This window comes from Planococcus citri, chromosome 2 (assembly GCF_950023065.1).
Source record: "Planococcus citri chromosome 2, ihPlaCitr1.1, whole genome shotgun sequence".
NCBI lineage: Eukaryota > Metazoa > Arthropoda > Insecta > Hemiptera > Pseudococcidae > Planococcus > Planococcus citri.
In genome coordinates this window covers 43,906,557-43,930,508 of record NC_088678.1, presented here as the reverse complement: position 1 = coordinate 43,930,508, position 23,952 = coordinate 43,906,557, and the positions used below count along the sequence as shown (strand labels likewise).

The 23,952-nt window shown below is 32.5% G+C and overlaps 1 protein-coding gene across 9 annotated transcripts in view; it reads right to left on the bottom strand.

Annotated features, from left to right (window-relative positions):
• sei (seizure) overlaps positions 1-23,952 on the bottom strand; it is a 182,205-nt gene that overhangs the window by 54,105 nt on the left and 104,148 nt on the right. For 6 of the 9 annotated variants that reach the window (XM_065350429.1, XM_065350430.1, XM_065350422.1 and 3 more), the window contains exons 3-10: positions 15,947-16,090; positions 13,080-13,224; positions 12,369-12,510; positions 11,183-11,197; positions 9,442-9,613; positions 8,657-8,731; positions 4,249-4,382; positions 3,939-4,019 (exon numbers count right to left, since the gene is read on the bottom strand). In XM_065350429.1, the coding sequence (XP_065206501.1) occupies positions 3,939-4,019; positions 4,249-4,382; positions 8,657-8,731; positions 9,442-9,613; positions 11,183-11,197; positions 12,369-12,510; positions 13,080-13,224; positions 15,947-16,090 (908 nt within the window). The remainder of the gene's footprint in view (positions 1-3,938; positions 4,020-4,248; positions 4,383-8,656; positions 8,732-9,441; positions 9,614-11,182; positions 11,198-12,368; positions 12,511-13,079; positions 13,225-15,946; positions 16,091-23,952) is intronic. The other 3 variants (XM_065350427.1, XM_065350426.1, XM_065350424.1) reach the window with 3 other exon arrangements.

The following is a 23,952-nucleotide window of genomic DNA, read 5'->3' as shown; positions in this document are numbered from 1 at the left end:
GCTTTGAAAAATGACGTTTCATGTTAGGTATTCGTATACAATGTTGCTTGTTTATCGATCAAAAAAATTGAATAAAATAAATAATATATATGTATCTGCTAATGTAAAAATCTAGTCGATTTTCCAACAATTATTAAAATATGTACCTATATAACGGAGATTTCGAGAATCTGCCACGCCGGCCAGGTCTCTCACACGTTTTTCCTGTTTTTTTTTAATAACCATTTGCAACAGTGGTGGGTATGGCATAAGATGAATATGGGTCGAGTGTTTGTTTCACTGCGCAAATGCAATTCTTACGGATACAGCGGGCCGTTGACTTTTGCAGCTTAAGACACTTCGTCTCCTATGCTAATTCACTTTTCAATAGGTAACAGGTATTGTACGTGGTGTACGTACAAGGGATTACTACGGCAGCAAAATTTAACCAAACTGCTTTCCGCGGCCAGTCGGTCTTTTGTTCGCAACATCGAATAATTTCGAAACAAGGAATTTAATCTTGAAACGAAACCGACAATAGTCTCTCAATTCGAAAGGAAAGTAGGTATATGTTTTGTTTTTCAATGCGTATTTTGATGATTTTTTTTTTGCAAGTCACACGAGCCCTGGGGATTGAATGGAAAAATCTTCATAATTACTATAAATACCATACAGGGTGTTTCAGGGTCAATTGGAAACTGTTTCGAACCATTTTGAGTAGTTCTGGAGCCTCTAGCACATTTTTAAAAGCTGAAACTTTCCACAATAAAACTGTCGAAAATCTAAAATTTGCTTCATAGCTAGATTTCCCCAAATTAGAATGTGAGGTAAATTTTAGCTTTTTAAGCTCGCTATGTAACGTTTAGTGGAAATTACAACCTACAAAAATTTGCTGGAGGCTCCAGAACTACTCAAAACGGTTCGAAATCGTTTCCAGTCGATTTGTGAGGTTAAAAATAAAGTACATATTAAATTTCAGTTTTCTAGGTCAATTTGGTGATTTTTTTTTTTTGAATTTTTGGATCTTCAGTTTTCAAAAATTCAACAAAAATGGAAAAATTTATTTTAGCGTCTGATATTTTGACTGATGATGACTGGTCATTTTTTAATATGTTCTCTATACAATTTTACTTCTCATAAAATTTCATTTCAGACAACTCTTGTCCCTTGAATTAGAAAAATAACTATTAAAAAATCATCAGTCCTATTTTTGTTTTCATTTCGAATTTCAACAATTGAGCGAAATTTACTCTTACAAACAGTGTTCAAAATTAAATTTTGTTCTTAAAGAGCCACACTCAGATAGATATTGCATAAATTCTAGAAATCGAAATTAAAACTTTCAAGTTGTCTCATACAGTATACTAAAGGGTTAATAGAAACAATGCCATAATGATATCCAAATAATAGATACCTAATGTACTTCTGAATCATACTCAATTATAAATTCATCAAAATCCAATTAACCAGTATTTTAATCTAAACTCTATACTTCGTTACTTGAAAAATAGAACTGGAAAACACTATTCTGTTGAAATTATCCGCAGAAATATTTCCATTCGGTTCGACTATATTTTGGTGCTCGGGTTAAAATAATACTCAATACTCATCGCGATGAAAATTTTCCACTTTAGTATAATTTTTTCATTATTTCGGTCGAGAAAAATTTATGTACATTTATGAGAGACATTTTGCTTTATCCAAAGCATTCATAAAAAAAATTCTTATAAGAACGAATCTACTTATTTCTAATCATAAAAAATATCACTCGAGTAAAATTAGGTAGGTATGTTATTTTTTCTACAATTCGAAAAGTTATTACAGAAATAAAAAATGAAGAAAAAAACTCGCAGAATTTTCCTTTCGATGTTGGAAATTTTCAAGTATTTTTTATGGTATTTTATTCTTTATTATTACAAGTTTTTGAGATTGGCAATTTGGTGAAGTCGTAGTAGATAGTTATGTGTAGTTTACTTTATACAGGGTGTTCAATTAAATGTCTCATGTCAATAATACCTACTACTTCTGATTTACACATAATTAATTTTGAAAAAGAAAACAAATTTAGATGCTTAGATGAGTTTTCCCTCATCTTTTTTTAAAAATATTCTTTATATAATTTTTTTCATTTAATGAATAGGTAGGTACTTAGTTAGACGCTAAGGTATGTTCTCCCAGTAAATACTTTTCATCAAAGAGGGATCAAACATTGACAAATTTTTTTGTAAACTAGATCCAGCCTCTGAAATCAATAAAACCGAAGAAAATATGTGACACTAAGCGAAGAAAGCAATAAACATAGAAAAGAAATGCTTGCACACATTTTATCCCAAATGAAGACCTTCGTATTCCATTTATAGGCAAATCACTCAACAAGTCTATTCGATAATAAAACTTTCGCCATGCTAAGCATCTCCTCAAAAACCACTCTCGTATAGGAATTGCCTCATTTCGAATGAATATTCCCATTTAATTACTTTCTTCAGTTAAACCCCCAATAAATTAAAATTAATAGGTGCTTAGGTAATTAGATTCGAAGTTAATGGACAGATGAAAATTCCAACGGAAAGTTTTTCTAAAAAATATAAATAAATTAACGTTTATCTAAAAGATTTGAATTCATTAATGCCAACCACTCTCATAAACGAATTTGGGTTTTTGTAGTTGTATGATCGAAAAGCTTTTAGCCAGAAGAAAAATATTGTGTAAATGAAATAATAACGTTTTCCTACGCGTATATTATTTTTTCGCACCAAAGCTGTGAAAAGTACTAGCATTACTTTTTCTTTTTTAAAACACACAACAGAGAGAAAAATAACTTGAAACTACCTACATACGTATAATAAGCACACGACAAAGTAAGTGTATGAAAAGAAATAGAAAACTTCAGATTTAATAAAAATCATATTGGAAAAACCTTCATAATCAATGTAGGTATTTGTACTTTAATATCGAGTTCGTTCAACGTAAACAATTGCTGACAACATTTTTACCCAACAGCTTTTATTTCAAAGGTACTACCAGGAAAATACTTGAATATACCAATCACGCTAAGAAAAATGCACTTACTCTCACTTTACTAGAACTTATCAATTCTACACGTTTCATAACTCGAGCAAAAAATATGTATTTCACAATCACAAACTAGATAGGAATATTAACGAAAGCACGTTTACTTTACGTTACAAATTTGTGTCATACAGAAATACCTATCTATCACGAATAAGTACTTGAAAGTAAAACGACAGTTTTTCAAATGACATTTTTTTTCAACTTATTGTCTTTAATTTCATAATAAGACCCGTAGCCTTTATACAGGTATATGGGGGAAAAAATCAAGTCCATTTAGTAGCCAAGGGGTAAAGCTAATCGACCTACCCACTAATAATTTATTTACATGTAAGTTATTGTAACGCGAACATACTGCTTACTCGGTAACTTTTAAATTCAAACATATATACAAGTGTGTTATTTTTTTCCTAAGCGACGTACTTAACTTTTCGAATTTGTGCTTTTTATCCTAATGCGCAATAAATCCAAATAAATGTATCTACTCCAAGTTTGGCAACAACTTTACACCGAAGTAGTTTCTATTTAATTACTTAATGCGAGATACCGTAGTGTATAAGTTTTAGCTGTAAACTTACAAAAGACCAATATTCAAAGTCTCAAGTTGTAAACCATCAAACAAAGTTGTTAACATTTCCGCGTAAAATGTTTCAAAATTCAATTTTCGCAAATGATTTCACTCACACATCGATGATTTTCTCAATCCCTTTAATTTAATCGTCCTCGACTCTTCATTAAAAATAATAATAAACATATAATACGGACAGCCTATGAAGAAAATGACCTAAGCATGATTTTTAGCACAAAGAAAACCCTTCAGCTGAGCGTCAACAATCACTGATAGAAGAGATAAACGCATACACATATATACGCAAAAATTCAACACTTACCTGAGCAACTTTCTCTCCCATGTTAGGAGTGTGTAAAGCACCTTGAAAAAATTTTGCAGAACCATTATCCTGAATAGAATACTAAAAAAAACAAACGAAACTGTGTTTAATTTCGTCGACAATTTTTTTTTTTTACAACAGTCAACTTCGCGGAAAATTAAGTAGAAAGAGAAGCGAGTTAGTGATGCAGGTTGCAAGTCATTCAGCGTTAAGATTTGATGAAGGGGTTACATGATTTTCATAATGATAGAATTCGTTAGGTATGTAAATAGGTAAGGTAGGTATTAATTGTGTAGTAGGTGAAGCTTACTTTGTACTTTAAACTGTCTGAATTGGCGATGTTGCTCAAAGACGGAACTCGATCCCAACTCGAAGATGATCTGTATTTTTGTAAATCACTTTCAGACGATGTGGTTGGAAGTCTTTTCGAAAAATGGTTTCTTGCTGTAAAATACAAAATTAAACAGGAATTAATTTTTCGGTTTACGCAATGAATTGAAAATAATTAGATATGAGAAAGCAAATGCGTCAATCAATGGTCAGCTCGTCGTTGCTTTCAAGTTTTATCACTTCTACTAGGTAGGTCAACTGTGTTCTAAATTAATAAGTTTTGGTTACCGTGTGTAGGTTTTTTTTCAAATTATTGTATACAAATTTTCAATAAGTTGAGTATCATTTTATTGTTTTCATCAATCAAACTTGAGCAGCTAAACACAAAATTTCAAAATATTAGGATAGATGAAACATAAAATTTCTTCATGTAATATTTTTCAACAAATTTTTTATCTATTTGGCAAAATTTTTCAAAATATAATTTGGTTTCAATTTTATTTTTTTCCTTTTTTTACATTTATTTTTTTAATGCTAAAAAAAAGTTTCTAATTAGCTAAGTAACAAAAAATAATTTTCTCCGTGCTGCATAGTATCATCCAAACCATTAAAAAAAAAAAAAAAAATACCTAACTAAAAATAATAGATATTTTAAGTCATTGATTGATGCATTTACTTCCATAAATTTATCAATAATTATCAAAGTTATAAATTTATGGTTAGTTCAGTAGATAATTTCTCTTTGAAAAATACTACTGTTTCTACAAATCTATAGTTTATATCAAAATTAAATTCATTCAAAGCACAAGATTACAGCTTATAATACTCAAATACATAATTATTAATCTTTATTCTGAGACAACAACTTGAAATCATTATTGGTTTTTTCCAGGGTTATTATGAAATGGATAGTGGGGAAGGAAGATTATTTCAATTTTTTAATTTATTTTTGAAATACTAACAAAAGTCAATTTGAAAAAATCTACGCTAGGTAGGTACCTATACTCTTTATGATGTTTGATGTACCGCCTTCCAAAACACTATGTTAATAGATTTGCATAACCAGTTCGCCGTAAATACGATAAGATTCACAATGAGGTCTAGATAAGTGTATCTACTCCATTTCAATTTGAACTAAAAAATTGAAAAGAAAGTCGTATCCTTCGAGTCCTTTTATTTATTTATTTATTTTTACAAGTTCTTTTTAATGGTTTGGTAAAATAGGCATTTCAGAACTGGTTAAATTTAGAGCAAATCTGTGAGTAGATTTTCAAAGAGATAATATAAAGAATTTTAATGAGTATAATCAAAATTCTGAAAGTTCTAAACCAAATTTTTAAATTAAATGTTTAATTTTTTATAATTAACACAAAAATTGAAACCTACCAAGCTAAGTACCTACCTACCAATTAATAATTAGAAAAATTGCAACAGATTAGATATCATACCACATCGGTTCAAATTGCGGGGTTGAAAAAAATTATACGTATTTTTGATGGTATATCATGCGAGACGAAATTTGAGTAGGTATGGCCTCAAAGTATGCACAAAATGGCAGCAGAATTATAAGAAAAAGATCCCAAAAAAACAAATGACAAAAATGTACCTAATATTTTAATTTTTTTTATTCTTCGATTTTTTTAGCATAAGTATAGAAATTGGTTTCTTTTCTCACAAATTTTTGAAAAATCGTCAAAATTTGAAAAATCAAATTCAGCATCTGAAATTTAGCTTGATAGTGAATTATACTTTTGGGTGCTGAAGTTTCCTAACAGGAAAAAACAATTTTCTGATTAAATGACAGAAAATTAAAAGAGCATCCAAAAGTACCATCAAGCTAAATTTTGAACGCTGAATTTGAGTTCTTAAATTTTGGAAAATTTGTGCGATTTAATTTCCATGAAAATGGATTAAAATTTGTCAAAATTGCGGTAGAAAGCTTACATTTGATTAACGTGCTATTTTTGATTTCTTGAGTTGATTGGTAGTAATTTTGAGCCATTCCGGAGTCTTCAGCAGATTTTCAGGTTTTCCAGTTTTGGAAAAATTATCATAAAAAGGGCCAACATGAAAATCAAAATATATTTTCTCGCATACAGAAAAATTCAAAAATCTACTAGAGGCTCTAAAAGGGCTCAAAACGTAATACACTAAATTTCAGTTTTCCAACTTGGAACGTTATCGGTTTTTTATTTAAAAATCATTCAACTAAATTATTTTCATCTACAGATCTCAAATTTTTTGAGTAAAGCTTGAAGAAAGAGAAGACGGACTTCTGTTCTCTCATCATGAGTAATTTTGTGATTATAGTTTCAAAAATACAAAAAATTTGACCGAAAATTAGTCATTGAGGCAACAAAATAATCACGTGCATAATATTTTTGGCATTTTTTTTCTTCCAATTTTATTTTTATTCAGTTCCTGCTTCCTGACTTCACCCTCTATATTGTTTCCCATTATTCCAAAAAAATAAATTATCAAAATTTCAATAAGTGAAGTGTTACCAATTTTTTGTATTTTTTAAAAGACTATGAGAAAACAAGCCATGTTTCATTTTAACAGTTTTTTCTACCTCATTTAATTTCACCTAGGTACCTATTCTATGAATTAAAATTCAATTTGACAGAAAAAATACACATTTTTTATGAAATGCATTCATTTTGTCTTTATAAGGGAAAAGGGAGAAAAAATCAGAAATTAGACCATCTGGTGAAAAAATGATAATTTTAATCTCATAATATTTGCAAGAACATGAGCACTGAAGCTATCTCCCAAATCGTCGAACATAAAAAATACTTTACTATCGTCACACCGATGAAAATACAAAAGTGTTCATCTACATACATTTTTTATCCCAAATGTACTGGGATTTATTTTCGAATACCTCAGCCAACCATCCTTATCCATGTGTTTATTCAAGAACAAATCGTAAAATTTTAATACCAACTTGCAAAAAAAAAACACAAAAAAACAAATTCTGCATTCGATATCAACATTGTATCGAAACAGGTGAATTCAAACGGATAGAAATGTATACCCAGCAGTTTAAAAAAATTGTAGGGAACATTATGAATTTTTCAACGTCTCGCAAGGGTTACCTAATATTTCTTCCAGGCAGATAATCTCATCGGCTAATAACTTATTCATTTTCAATTTGAAATGCGCGAACAAATAAGGTAAATGTACTGTCATCGTATCCATTTTGAATTACTTATTTGAAATTTTTATTTTTGGAAAGTTTTTGTTTCGTAGGATTACAAACTAACTTCGTAGAAAGTGTCATGTCACGTGAATGATGAATGATTAATTTTACAATTACATGCAATAAATATTTTTAAGTTGTTATCTCAGCGATTCCTGAAAACAGAATAAAATTATTAATAACCAACGTACATTAGAAGCAAAAACTACCTATAAAATGTAGTATATTTTTAATAGGTAGGTGTAAAAAATTCAGTACAGTAATATCCAAGCATTTTAGGATACACAGGTCTAGGCCTAATTGTACCATAGACCGTATAGGTAGGTATTCATATCCTATTAAAACGTGATGCAAGAATAACTTCTACTTCTACGTAGGTGCTTCTTCTTAAAATTAACAAATCTTATCTAATTTATACTATTATATTAAATGTTAAAAATGAACTTCTCAAGTGGGTAGAAACCTCTACTTTCAATTCGTGTTCTACAGCAGTGATATGCTCAATTACATATTTAAAAAAACACCGTGGGAGATTCAAGTAGTCGTATTGGATGATAATAAACACAATTTTTCGTAATTGTAGAAACTTGAACACACGTAGTTTTTTTTAGAAATGGGGACATTTTCCTGAAATAATTAGAATAGGCAATCGACTAATTTCACGAAACATCAAATATAATCGATTATGATCGATTCAATTATCGTTTTCGACCTTTTGATGATCGAACTAAACTATAGGTATCTGTAATAATTTTCGACTCGTGAATCAAAAATCCATCCTGTTTTATCAACACTATCTATGAGACAAACATTTGTGAATATAAAATAGGCTAAATAAAACTGTAGGTATCTGCAAGTCGACTTCACTTGAAATAAAATTTGAATTTCTCAACAAAGTTAATTTTAGATTAATTTTCATCCAGTCCTCTCCTTTTTTCACCCTCGAATAAGCATTGCTCACTTGGATTAACAAACAAATCCCTACAATAAATTCATAATTTAAAATTTTTCAACAAAATCAGTTTCAATTTTCAAAAATCAAACAACGAAAAAAATATTTCAGAAGTGGGATGAGCGAAGGAAGCTAATTTTTACACAGCATTAGTAAAAACGCCTACAGTGCAAGATGGAGTAGGTATTGTGTTTCATTTTGGGGCGTTTCCCATGTTTTTTTTTTAAATCGTACCTTCCGAGGAACAATTATCAATGGTATGAGGTCTTTTTGGAGGTGATATTTCCTCTTCTTGAAGTTCTGTAGGTACTGTATCAAATAATATTATATTTTAATTGCGACTAAACTATTTCTCGTACTTACTTTACCTGTAAGTTATAATGAAAAATTTCATAATCACGGAAATTGCAATCACGAGCGTGTTAAAACGACTAGGTAACAATTTCTAAAGCTCGAATTCATTTCCAAACAAAGACGCGTTTTTTTCAATGAAATTTTGTAGCGAGTTTGTATAAATGAAAGATTATTAAAATGAAAACATATTTTTTTGACGTACCTACCTAAGCTCCTAAGAATTGAAAATAAAATGGTGTCGATGAAACTCGGATTAACTTCAATTCAATTTTTTTCATCGTTCCTTTCATTACAAGGGTAATGTTTTTTCTTCTACGACATCAATTTTCATATTTTCTCACTTTAAAAGCTTTTTACAGAAAAAACGAGTAAAATCAGGTCTAACAAAACTCGAACACGTATCAGCATCAATAAGTGATCGTGTAGTCCTATCAAGTAGAACATCTTTAAGAATGAAAAGTTCAATAACGCGATGATAAAATTTTTCATTTTCACTTCAATCTTCTCTAAAATTAGAATCATCGTCAGATTTAAATTTACCAATGATCTTATGATTTTTTTCAATTAATTAATTATACTTTAAAATAATGACCACGAAAATAAAATAACTTGTACCTAAAACAGAATTAATTTTATAATTAATTTTACAACAGACAAGTACTTACGAGTAGCACTTCTCACTGGACCCTTATGATGATGAGTACAAGGCACAGCCATACTTCCAGCTCGTTTCCATCGATCGTACATATCGAGCGATTCTTGTATTCTACTATTTTGCAAAGCCCTCTGATACGACTCTTCTAAGCTCTTGGTCGCCTGCAACTGAGGATCGGGTACCTACCACAGGCATCCCTAATCATTTATTAATCACTAATTATGCTGCATCGAAATATTCTACTGTAAAACCTCTTCGGTTTTCAAAAAACTACGCACGTCTACGTATCGTTCAACTGTTCATATTACATTTGTTCGAAACTTAGGTATAGGTAGGTATGTATAGTTATAGTTTTATTGCTAAAAATCATTTCTCTTTTGCTAACAAATGCTTATTAATTCTTGATTAGGATTAGGTACGTACTGAAAATTAGTAAATTTCAAGTTCTCGCGTAGGCGTAATTTAATTTCTTAATTAGGTACAGTAACGCAGCTAAAATGGAAAGTTTTTATAATTTTTCACAAACTAAAATATCCACTTAATTTTCGAAGCATAAAAACTTGTAAATTGTAATTAAGTTGGCACGTACGTACAGTAGGCACAGTACGCTTCGTAAGTCTAAACAGGTGCCTTTAATTTTATGATGCGTAAAAAATGAAAAAATCATTTAAACAGTTTTTTTTTTTTTTTTTGGTACGAGCAAAAAGAACAATTCAAAAGAAAAATTGACAAAATCAAAAAAAAAACTGGAAAATAAAATACTTATAAATATGTAGATATTGCAAAAGAAAAAAAATTTTCAATATTGAAAACAAAGATCAGAAAATCTTCAGGGCCAATTTTAATGTCAGATGATGCAAAAAAATGCGAAAAAATGAACAAGGTTTTATCCGAGATAAAATACAATTATTCAAGATGATCAAAAAACCAAAGCATCATTCCAATAGGTAAGTATTAAAAAAAAAAAAAAAAAAAAAAAAACTCAACAAAAATTGTACATGTATGAGAGTAATTTTTATTATCTCATACTTATACTATAAATTTTACCCCTTCGTGAAACTGTCTCTCATAAAATAACTACACCCAGCAAAAAATTAGAACTATCGGTGTACAGACTTTCTGAACATACCATAAACGTATCATCGAAGAAAACAAAAAGTTCAATTACACGAAAATAACTCAATTGAATAATTTCATTATGCTCACGGCTAAGAATAAAATGAAAGCCAAGATATATTTCTTCGAATTGAATTCCCAATGCATAACTGCTGCAGTATTATTGGCGTACCTACTTCAGTACACAGTACTACACTTCTACCAACAAATTTAATTTCCTCAAACTTTCCACTTCAAATGTTACTTTTCTGACTACTTGTATGGTAAAAATCAAATCAAATTCGAGTTCAGAATTGAACATCTTTATCGTCCAATAAACAAGTAGATATTTTCTAGCTCACACTAGGCTATTTTTATTGCACAACTTTGAAAAATAGTGTTACAAACTTTCCAATTATTATAATAACTATTTCCAAACAGGTAGAAAAAAATTTGAAGCAGAAACAAAAATAATTGAGTAAATTTTTAACGTAATTAAGCAACGTTTTTGTAATCCTACAGCAGCTGCAATGTTTGAACAATTCTTTCGTGCAATTTTCGTTTAAATAACAACGAAACTTCACTGTGTAAGTGCATAGCGTAATCCTAATATAATAATTTTCTTATTTTAAACGTAAAAAGAATTACTTGCTCACCCCTTCTTCTAAATTCTATGTAGGTACGTAAATGTATGTACATTCAACGCATGCAAAAAAAAGAGAAAATATAACAGAATTCATTCATTATTAGCGTGTAACGAGGGAAAAAATTACCATATTTAAAAATACATTTTAATGGTTCGGTAAATTTGAAAATTTAAAAGTTTTTTCATTTTTTTTTTTTTTTTTTTTTTTTTTTATATACGAATAAAACTTGAGCTCGCATGTAAAAAAAAATACGAAATAAAGAGTGTAAATATAATTTGAACAGTCTTCGATAAATAAATTTGTTTTCAAAGTAGGCTAATTCACAAAGGCGGCGTATATGGTACGTTTCAAAATTTTCGTGTGTATAATTTCCATTTCACAGCTACAAAAGCTGAGCGTTTATCGTATCACAAAATAGGGTAACGTTTTATAAAATGCCTTCTACATATATATTTTTCGCGGCAATTAAACGATACAACAACGTTATTCTGACTCATTTGACGTTTCATATCACTTTTTAAACAAAAATGTACGTGTCTAATTTCTCAATCGTTTACATTTTGTCAGTTTCTATACAACTGCGTGAATTTGACCATGTGCAAGGGGTTCGAATAATTTGCCTGGTTTGCAGCAACACAAAATACACAAGTGTGAATTGGTTTGCTGACTGTAGAAATGGAAGGGATGGGGGGGGGGGTGTCAAGTTGTGTCGATTTTTCAATGTTGAGTAATCCTATAAAAATATTGCACATTGGTTGAATGTGATTAAATCATCTTGCAGAACTTGGGGGCATAAAAATAATTTTTTTTTACTTCAATTGTAGTGCAACTTCAAAATTGAAGAAAGGATAACTAATTAAAATTTTTCAAGCTACAGTATATGAGAAGATATGCCATCTTGAAAAACGAGCCCCTTCAATTTCTATAGCCGGCAAATCAATTTATTTTTCTGCAGGATTAGTTGCTGTATCATCAGGAAAATCATTCGATAGGTACCTCGAAGAGGACACCCTGTATACATAACACAATGTACGTAGATATAGGTGCGTACGTATAGGCACTAGGCAGGTAAAACAGATACCTATACCGGCTATACCTAGTTCCTACATGAACTTTTGAAACGTACTCATAGCCGTACCTCAAGCGCATAAATGCAACAAAAGCTGATAATCCTTCGGTTATTTGTCGTACTTACCACGGGAAACACTTCGCTATTAGGAGGATTATGCGAAACGTGATTCATTTGGGTTTTTATCGGAGGTGTTTTTTGTTGCAATCTTTCTTCTTCCACAGAAATACTAACACCGGTTTCTTTACTTTCGTTAGATTTAGACGCTCTGTGATAAAAATAAGATGTATTAAAAAAATCACCTTCTAAAAGCTTTCCTATAGTATGCGATTTCGAGTGCTCATCATATTAAACGGATGCCATTTCCAGGCACAGTAAAACTAAATGAAAGTAATAAAATTCTCGAATATCTGCGTAAAAATAAAACGTTTTAACAACTGCGACGAGACAAAAGAGGAGAAAAAGGCTACCGCGTAAATGTTTATATTCTACGTTAGATTTTTAATTTCTCGACATTTTTTATTCGACTTGTATAGTAAATCCGCAGTTATATGCGTTTCGTTACAATGAAAAATTACATTAATGGAAGCTATAAATGGAATGAAAAATTACATCAACTTCGATGCTATATAACTCGAGCGAAAATTAATACATCGAGATGAATACTACGTATAATGGTACGTTTGCGTCCTACACCTACATTTATATGAAGGTACCTACCTATAAATTCCGCAAAATAATCGAATCTGAGGTTTACTTTGTAATAACCACCTCATAACATATTAAAATCTTGACAAATGACCAATAATGGATCTATGGTGGTTTGTGTATACTTACGTGACTGGCTGATGGTGATGTGAGCTTTCTTCATCTTCATCAGCTCCAGGAACTGGTGTTAGTTGACTAGAATTTCGAAGGCCACGGTTTCTACGGAGTGATCCCATTCTTAGTGATTGTCGGAATGACTGTCTAGCTCGATCAACTAGTAACATAAAAATGAAATTGTTCGAGTACATACAAAAGTACTAATTATTTTTCTTCAAATTCGTTCCAGACATACCATGTGCTTATAAACACTGAATTGTGAGTTTAGAAAATATGAATTAATTATAGCCTATTATATTACCTATCAACTTGAATTTGATTCAAATTAGTGGACAAGAGAAAGTCTCGATTTGAGCAGAACAGCCATTTTTGAAAAAAGCATGGTCTGAGCCCTTATAACCAAAATTTTAGCCACCCTAATTTATTTTTCACTTTTTGGCGAATTTTTGAAAACTCAAAATTGATCATTTTTGGCAATTTAATGCCTTTTTTCAAAATTCAGTGAAAATATTAGAGATTAGTCCTTAAATGGAACTGATGTCAACTTTCTTGAGCCGAATTTAACTATTTCCGGTCATTTTGAAGGTTTCAGCGCGATTTTCGATTTCTTCAGAATTTCAAAATTTCTCCAGAAAGCATGAAAATTCACTTGAGCAGATACATAAAAATTGAGTTGTGACCTATTCTCAGCCTGTTTGACTCGCATATCCTCATTTTAGCTGATTTCCAGGTGATCCCTGGAGAGGTATTTTTTTAAACCGCAGCGTTCTCCAATAATTGGGTATCCCTAAAAATATTCTGGTCAAGAAAATTCACTTGAGGTGAGAGGTGTCCGCATGAAACTTGAGCTAAACTTGATTTTTAGTTTCCCAAGATCTTCTGAAGAAATTTTGAAATGCTAGAGAATACCGAGGGAGAGGGGTTAGTTTTAAACAAGGCTAAGCCATTCGAGTAAATTAAAAAAAAAACCATCAACAAAATGTCTAGAATTTTTTGAATTTTTTATTTAGGTTGGTAGGTAACTTATTCCAGTAAAAAAAACTCTTGAAGTGTCCACCTTGAAATCTAACAAAATGAATTCGTCAAGATCGAGAATATCAGCCAAAACATCGAGTTTTTAGTTGAAGGAGTTAATTTCCATACCTTCTGAAGAAATTTTAAAAACTTTGCAGAAAAAATTCATCTTGATAGCTACCTACTTATTTAAAATCGGATGAGATGTGTGTTTTGTAAAATTTTTAAAAGAATGACACTGCGTATCAATTTTTGTCATTTTTCTCGGTTTAAAAAATCGGACATAGATATTTTCCATCGTTTGAAGAAAATTCCGCCAGGAAACATATCACCCTTACTCCCCCCCCTCGCAGTTGTCTGATAACCGATAGTAAAAGAAGTTGAACATTTAAAATTTTTGAAAAATCAACATTTTCATAGGCTCTCTTCAAAACTTGCAATTTAATAGAACACTTACCTACCTATAATCTTATTCATTGCTTGTCTGCTGGACTTACGTATTTACCAGAAGGTCACCTAGCAAGGACATCTCAAATAAGGCCATAAAAAATAATTCCTTAAGATAATCATTTCAAAGCAGGTGTGTATAATTTTATGGTTAGGTTGATTTCTGCTTATCTTGCATATTACAGACAATGCAGTATTTTAAAGTCTTTGAAGAGTCGGTGCAAAGACATAGGTAGGCACTTAACATTTATTAAACGATAAAGAGCCAGTTTTATTCACCTATATAAACTCGTAATAGAAAACGTAGGTAGGTACCTATTAAATTTGTTTAGAGCATTGGAACGATTGCTCGTTTAAAATACCTACTATATATTTAACAACATTGCAACACTATTCATTGATTCGACTCCTTTTTTTGATGAAAAAAAAAGAAGAAAAAAAACAAGAAATATTACAACGTGTGGGTATGTATTACAAATGACCTTCGCCCTTCTAACACATAAAAGGAATTGATCCAAAATACGAGTAGGTAGCCATATTTTGCAAAAATATGAAGGAAAATAAAAAAATTGAAATAATAACAGTAATACAAACGCGGTTGCATGTCAAATTACACGCCGCCACCGCGCCGATCTCTATTGAAAATATTATTATCAGTTCGAGAAATTTTACTTTTAGAATTAGAGACATTGCGTATTATTCTGGGCATTATTGGCGAGAAAAAAAACCACCGAGAAGGCACGAATGCAAAAATTCGATCAATTAATTCTTCACCTAGAGCAGAGGTGATAAAATCCGCGTGATAGCGATTACCTTTTGAATAAAAATACTCGTAGAAATGGCTCAAAGAATCCATACAAATATTCAATTTTCTTTATCCATCCGTATACCATACGTATATTATACCTGAACATTTAATATAATTTCATCATCGTTCGAACTGATACCTATAATATCATTAATTTTCAAACTGCACGCAAATTTTCGATTACTCGCTAAAATCCTTATATACCTTTTTACTTATGTAGATATGTGTAGGTGTAGGTATAGAAAATACATAAAGGTAGCGATACCTTAGCTGTATTATGAAAAGTCTTTTCGAATGCGAAATTTTGTGACGACAACGACGAATACGACGATGCGGTGATTCAATTTTTAGCAAATACGTCGAAACCATTAGTAAGCTCGTAAATCATTTGCCATTTACCTGGATAGGTAATATAGGTATAGATATCTTTACCTACATGCAGATGGATTAATTTTTACAAATGAATTCGATGACATATCTCACGAATAGACTTGATATCCGAAATGCTCGTATAATTGTATGCAAATTACCTAGATACCTATGCCTACAGCTAAGAGATTAAACGGCTGATAATGAATAACGATGGTGTATGATTCGAGTCGATACTTACATTTACTCAAGGGTAAATTTTGCTGTAAATCTTCAACCGGCGAAGAGGGTGCGCTTAAATCTTCGAAATTTATGATGTACAAGCTGATATCGTCTGCTTCGCTTTTCACCGGTGCTATCACTTCGCTGCATCGGAATTTCGTACCTGTAATGCGAAAAGCGAGAAAATTGATTTAAAATGTGTATTCTAGGTTTAGGTAAGTGTATCTATCTTTGATAGTGAAAATTCAGGATATGAGCTAGATATTCGAGAGAAAAGTTTAGATTTAATCATAATGACAATGAGGTACATAGATTAGAATTTGAATTATTTTTTCATTATATGCACAGAGTGGAATGGTAAGTATGATAGAAAGCCTCCTAATTTACGACGCGAATGTAGGTATAACTGGTGAGCAGAAAGAGACTGGGACAAGTTGGAAAAAATGGACCAGATCAGATCAGATCAGATCCAAACATTCCCCGGGGCCCCGATCCAATTAGCAGATCAAGGTTTTGATCGGATTATACCAAGATACTCGTATGTTCAGATTTGATCAAATCCCATCATTTTCTCTTAGGAAGTTACAAAAAATTACTGAATCGTAGATCAGTCAGTCAGTTTTATTCATCAGGTCAGTGATCCTGGCACAACTACCAATTCAATCATTAATTTTCATTGATGAATCAGCCACCAAATTCAATTCACCGACTCCATCATTCTATCAGGGATCATCCATTCAATCATTATCCAGCAGAACATGATTGGATCGATTATATCCAGATATTTCGGATGGATTTAATTTTACTAGACCACATTATGACCAAATCTAATTAATTGATCGGATTAGATTTGTTCAGATCAGATCTGATCCAATGGGGGAGACCGATTAGATCTGACCAAAACTTGAATAAGTGAACAGATCTGATTAGATACGGACATTCTGATCAGATCCCATCATTTTCCCTTGGGTAGTTTTTAGTTTTCACTGAAATGTGTGATCAAGTTAGATATTAATCAATTGAATGAGAATTTGTGATGTTCTAGTTCTAGCAATTTTTCCACGAGGTTAATGATGAAATTTCTTGAATCATCAGCAGGTATCTCAATTTCAGCTTATCTACTCTGTAAATCTACAAGCCAAATTTTAGCCTCTCGTGCCAATTTCGGTGGTCCCTGGAATTAAAAAATTGTCCCAAAGTTTACTTCTTCAGGAATGGGGAAGCAGGTAGTGGTGTTGAGAATTTCACATAAGGTACTCGTACCCTTGACAACCTCTTTTCAGTCAATTATTTTAAAGGATATGAAAAAAACATTTTTTTGGACTGGATTATTCCATATCGATTCAAGTGGTTTCTCATTTTTATTTCGCTCAAAATAAGTGCGAGCTCGAACCATATATGGCATTAAAATTCGATTCAATGGATTCAAATGATTCATAAAATTTTCTCCTTGACTAAAAAACGTAAAAAATGCAAAAATTTTTAAAAAAGGTCATTTCTTAAAAACAAAATTTACCTAGCTGAAAAAAACGTTTTTTGAAGGCAAAAAACAGTAACATAAAAAGTACTTAATCATACAATTTTCTTCGAAAACTGTATTTGAAAAGTTTTTAATGTGTAGATAGTTAAGTTTTGAAGTTTAGAAACATTCACAAGATTTTGTAAAACTAAAAATTGAGCTTTTTCACAAAAAAAAAGGATCACGGACTTTGTTTGGGATCTAGGTAAGTCTATGTAGTTTTGAAGAGCTGAGTTTGAACATGAATTAATTTTTTGCATCTGACTGAACACCCAAATCTCCCCTTCAAAGTATGAAATTTTGGACACAAAAAAAATAATGGAAAAATTGTGTCTTGTCGTTGATCATTTTTTCTGATGGAACAGAATTCAATTAAGTGTACTAATTGCTTTAATTTTTAAGCATGGCAGGCTCTCCCATACCACTCTCTTGACTCTTCTTCACCGTATATGAATTTTTTTGAGAATTTTATAAACTTAAATTACAATTTTATGCCAAAACGTGACTACAAAATTTACCAAACATTTAAAATTATACTGAAATGAAAAAGATTGGAACTGATTTGTTCAGGAACGTACTAATCTGAACACAAAAAATCATATCAACTCAGGGGAAAGTGATACTTGAAATCAGATTACATCTGACCAGATCATGTTTAGACCTGTTAGATAAAATCACACCGGGCATTCCATAGATTTAATTTGATCTGATCAGATTTTTCCTTGGGTGAACAAATTTTTTCAACGAATGATCCACGTTTCAGGATGAGAACCAGACTAACCAACAAAATATTGTTTTCCAAGTTTTTCGAGAAAAATTTCTGAAAATACCTCAAAAATCAGAAAAATTGAGGAAATAATCATTTTTGATGGGAAAAATTGAATTAAATTTTTTTTCACGGTTTATTCGCTATTAGATGTAAATACAACCATCAAATCTACAAACCACACAGAGATCTGAGAGGTCATTGACGTACAGGATATAATACGATTAAATCCTACTTAATTCTCCAAAATATAGAAGAATCATTAAAATGGCGCGAGATTTTCGGGCGCTTTGTGGAATTTTGTCGGAAAAAAATGCTGTTTCCTAAATAGGTCGTAAGCGTGTACGAAAGTCGTATAAAGAAAACAAAGGGAAACCATTAATTCTCATACACTTCAAACTATTTATACTTTTTTTTCTTACATATACATCTATACAATAAAATAAAGTAGAAAAATGGATAAAAGTTTTTCACATTTCGCTATATTAAGTTGTTGTCTAGTGAGAACGCGGGTACCCCAGTATACCACTCGCAATCTATATAAATGTAGTATATGAAGCAATATTGAGTATTTTAAAAAGAAATATCTCGATAAATTCCAGTTTAAAAGATTACGCGGGTAAGTGTAATAAAAACTCGAAATGTAACAATCAACGATTCCGTACCAACATCCGAATACACAAATACTTTCGCTTCGAATTTTATCTTGTCAAGCATGAAATATTCACAGATAAAAAGCAGCGAAAGTTTTCAAAGACAGAATAGTAGGTATACTAGGTAGTAGGTACCTAACCACCTTCCACGAAGATACTCGTATATCGGCATACGCGTGTAGATACTTATGTGATATACTAAAGGTAAGCCGGAAAATTAATAATTAAAATTAATTCACCGAGTTGGGATACCAACCAAGTAGACATTGCGAACAACTTACTTATTACGTATTGATTTTAAATTCTAAATATGACTAAATTACCCTTACACGGCTTGGCTGCGATCCTAATAACAAAATTTTATATGCCCTTTGCGGCCAAACAAGCTCGTTCGCTCGTTCCACTTACCAACCCAATTTACTTGTGTTTATTGCGACAGTATAGAAAATTTTCATGAGAAAAATACGACCAGCTAACGTTCGCGATGAACTGACGAAATTGAGTATAAAATTTTCACCGATTCGAGCTACAATTTTATACACTATGTGAGGAGAATTCGCGTCGAGGCGTATGTAAAATTTATCCCGATACCTTGGTTTCCCTCAAGACAATCACAATAATAAAAGTCAACGTCGAAGATCAACGAACTTTTTGGTTTTTTATTCATCGCATGTTGTACGGATCCAGCTACCCATCCACCTGCAGTCTCGTACTCGTTGTAAGGAATAATTCTGTTTCACAGTTGTAAAAGTTTCAATGTACGAGTACGAGTATCAATAATTATGCAACTACATATATACGAACCACGGATGTATTCAAATGATAATTTTTAATAATATATCACAAAATTTTGTGTTTTCTATACGACCACATTTTGTTCTTATAGTTTTGTTATTCGCAATAACTACCTACGCATTTGATTTTCTATGCGTACGAGTAGGATGCCAACGACCTTCAAAAATCAAGATGGAAAACTCAATGTCGCCGCGTAACTTTTGCTATTTTGTGTCTTTTCTATTCTATGATTATGCAAAACTCGACGCGAATGTGTTTTTTATTTCAGTCTATAAATTTTATACATTGGTAAAGTTTTTACCATAAGGGGCTAAATTTCACCAAGCTATTAAAAATTATTAAAAATTTTCAACTTTAAAGGCAATTTTTTGTCAGGCTAAATGGATATATGTATAATTTTTCATGCGCTGTTGTTTAGTGTACAACAGCTTATTGACGAGGAAATTCAAAACCTGTTAAATGGTGATTCCTCTCTAAAAATCGCAGCAAAAAAATTACCTGAAAGTGATTCAACGTTACTTTGCGACATGTCCGGTGTCAAACCACGACCAGTCGTTCCAAAAAAAATTTCGATTCACCGTTTTCTCTAGTATTCACAACTTGTCTCATCCCGGTATCCGAAAAACAGCTCAAATGGTATCCGATCGCTTCGTTTGGCCTGGTATTCAACACGATTGTCGTCTATGGGCTCGCGCATGTCAACAATGTCAAAAGGTAAAAATTTATCGTCATACTAAATCACCTTTTGGAGTTTTCGAAAAAGTAGATCGATTCCAACACATACATATGGACATTGTTGGGCCTCTGCCACCCTCAAGGGGAATGACCTACGTTATCACTATCATCGATCGAACTTCACGATGGCCTGAAGCATTTCCAACCAATACCATTACAGCCGAGAAAGTTGGAGAAATACTAGCTACTCAATGGGTACCGCGCTTCGGTGTACCTGCTACAGTAACCACTGATCAAGGTCGGCAGTTTGAATCTGATTTATTCAGAAAGTTAACCGCATTATACGGTATTCAACGTAATTCTACTACTGCATATCATCCTATGTCAAATGGTCGTGTTGAACGATGGCATCGTGTCATGAAAGCTGCCATTATGGCACATCAGACACCCAACTGGGTAGACGTTTTGCCGATTATTTTACTTGGTTTGCGATCCGCCATTCACGATGATCAAAACGTCTCATCGTCACAACTTACTTATGGTACTGCACTTTGTTTGCCTGGTGATTTTTTCACTCCTACCGAAAAAATTCAAAATGCTCCCGAATTCGTTCAGCGTATGAATCAGGCAATTACTGACGCAGCCAATATTACATGTAAAGAGCGTAAACAAAATTCAATTTATTTTCCTCGCGAATTGAAAAATTGTAGTCATGTTTTCTTACGAATAGATGTACAACGTCGAGCTCTACAACCTCCGTACGCAGGTCCGTATCGTGTAATCGAGCGTAATGATAAAATTTTCAAAATCGATATCGACGGTAAATGTAAGGTTGTATCCGTAGATCGCGTGAAACCAGCATTTTTGTTAAATAACGATTCGACCGATTTCGTCTTTGAAATTCTTAAAAAATCGTCGCGTAATGTATCGTTTTCAAATCGCTAGTTTCCCACTAGAGGGGGAGCTATGTGCCGGTAATACGCGGCTATTCAAATATAAAAATACGCGGCCGTCGCGCATCGCTTTGTTTTCGTTTATAAAATAGTTACCAAAATTTTACTTTGTTATTGTTGTCGAATACATCGTTATATCAACATTGATTATTTATCCGTCTTGAGATTTCTTTGATTCTTAGTAGATGGGAGGGCCCGTGGTTTCGATTACGTGTTGAGTCGAGTGAGTAACGCCGCATTCACGTTTGATATTTGGTCTAGTCAAATCTGGAAATTGTTCTAATATTTTCGCGAATTCTTGTGAACGATCTACAGTGCTTACCGAGGTATGTGAAATATCTATCGATTGAATTATACCACCAGTAAACAACTGAGTTGCCGCGTCGATAAGTTTTGCATGCTTGAGATCGGGTAATAAATGGTAATTTGCTAGGAAATCAGCGCCGATTATCGGTATTGCAACGTCAGCGATAATAAAAGGCCAAACAAAACTGCGGCGCAAACCCAACGTTAACTCTAGTAGACGTGTACCATACGTAGAGATTTTGGTATTGTTTGCTGCATATAATGTGGCTCTGGAGCGTCGGCCTCGATCTATTGATTTCGCAGGAATTACAGAAACTTCGGCACCGCTGTCAATCAGATATTTTTGGTTAGAATTACGATCATATACAAATAAACGGCGAGATTTAACGGGAGGCGCGCCATACGCCGCTATTTGGAGCGCCGATCTTGGTTTTCCAGCGATTTTGACGTTGATCTACCGGATTTGGAGTAGGTACAACCATCTCGACATTTTTTAGCGTTTTCTCCAAAAGCATTATGAAACCAACAATAGTCTCGGTTTTTCGGTGTCTGAGATCTATGCTTGGAATGATTACGATTACCTGATTGATTGCGAGTGCGCGAACGACTACAGCGTTGCATTTCAAATAATTTATCGACTGACTTTGTCAACTCTTCGATCTTTTTGAGCAAATCGTCTGGCTCTCGTTTAGGGCTTTGGCTGCGTGACGATTGAACGGCACTGACAGAAACATTCGCAGATGTACCGGAATAATATTCCATAGCGGAATCTGCGGCAGCGGCGATCTTATCTACATCTGTGGTACCGGAAGCAACGATAATTAATTGTACCTGATTTGGCAATCTTTTCAGAAATAGATCGCGGAGTAGATCGTTCGTTGCGCGATTTTCTGCCAATTTTCGCATATCTCGAAGTAAGCTGGATGGTTTGCGATCACCCAGTTGACATCCCTCGAGCAGCTGAGCTATTTGCTCGGAATTCGAAGGTTCGTATTCGGATATAATTCGGTCCTTTAAAACTTGAAAAGGATTTTCAGTAGGTGGATGAAATAAAATATCTTGTACTCGCGCGGCTACTTCCGGTGTAAGACCGGTCGCTAAGTGATTAAATTTATTTTTTTCGGATACAACGTTACCCATACTTAAGCGTAATTCGACTTGGCAAATCCATACTCGGACATTATTCGGCGCGAAAGGTGGAAATTCGACTTTGACCGTGTTGATAACTGCCCTATCAGCGCCATTCGTAGCTGAACCGTTATTCGCCGAAGTGCCAGTTTCGCCGCTTTCGTTCATCATTTTTTCGTCGGAGGTCACCAATTGTACAGATGCTGTACTAAGAATCAAAGAAATCTCAAGACGGATAAATAATCAATGTTGATATAACGATGTATTTGACAACAATAACAAAGTAAAATTTTGGTAACTATTTTATAAACGAAAACAAAGCGATGCGCGACGGCCGGGTATTTTTATATTTGAATAGCCGCGTATTACCGGCACATTTAGAATTCAAATTGTTAAATTTCCCAAAAAACAAAATATAACTGTATCATTTCACTCGAAAATTTTCGAATCATTTTTTGTTCTTATAAATTTTTCAAACTCTGTTCATTGGGTGTATAGCCTACGCTGAGCCTTGTTTCGCCATTTGTATTCCTAATAAGTACGAGCTTTAGTAAGGATAAATTGTAGCTAAATTCTGATTTAGTTCGGAATTGGGATTAGTCTTTTTCATCCGCATTTAGTTGTCAATGCTCTATGTCGATTCCATATTTTGTATTTTGGTTTGGTCAACGTTTAAAAAAAATTCAAGGCGGTACATACAGTTATCGAATATTTTACGCACGAAAAAAATTTTAGACTATAATTTTTTGGCTATTTTTTCAATGTTTTGAAATGGGCAAAAATTATCAAAAAAAGGCACCATTGCGCTCCAAAATATTTCCTCAGTTTCAGGAATGATATCTTTCAATATGATGGCGTAATCAATACAAATTTTTGAGCAAAAAAAATTTTCAAAACACGATTTTATTCAAAAATATGCATTTTGTAAATTTTCAGCCAATCAGTAGATTGGATTTTGACTGCAATAGCATTGATCGACGGAGAATCTTGAATACTTTCATTTGAAACTGGGAACGTGGGAACTGGGCCATTTTACACAAAACAGGTTGTGTAGCGACAGGAGCGAAAAAATCACGATTTTTCCTCTTTGATGCCCCAAATTTTACCTACAGAGGTACTAAAATTTTTGTGGGAAATTTTCAACTCGAAATGAAGGTGTCTGCTGAATATGGTCAAAATTCTCTAGTTTTTTTTGGGGGGGGGGATTCACTCTAATGTTTATTTAGGCAT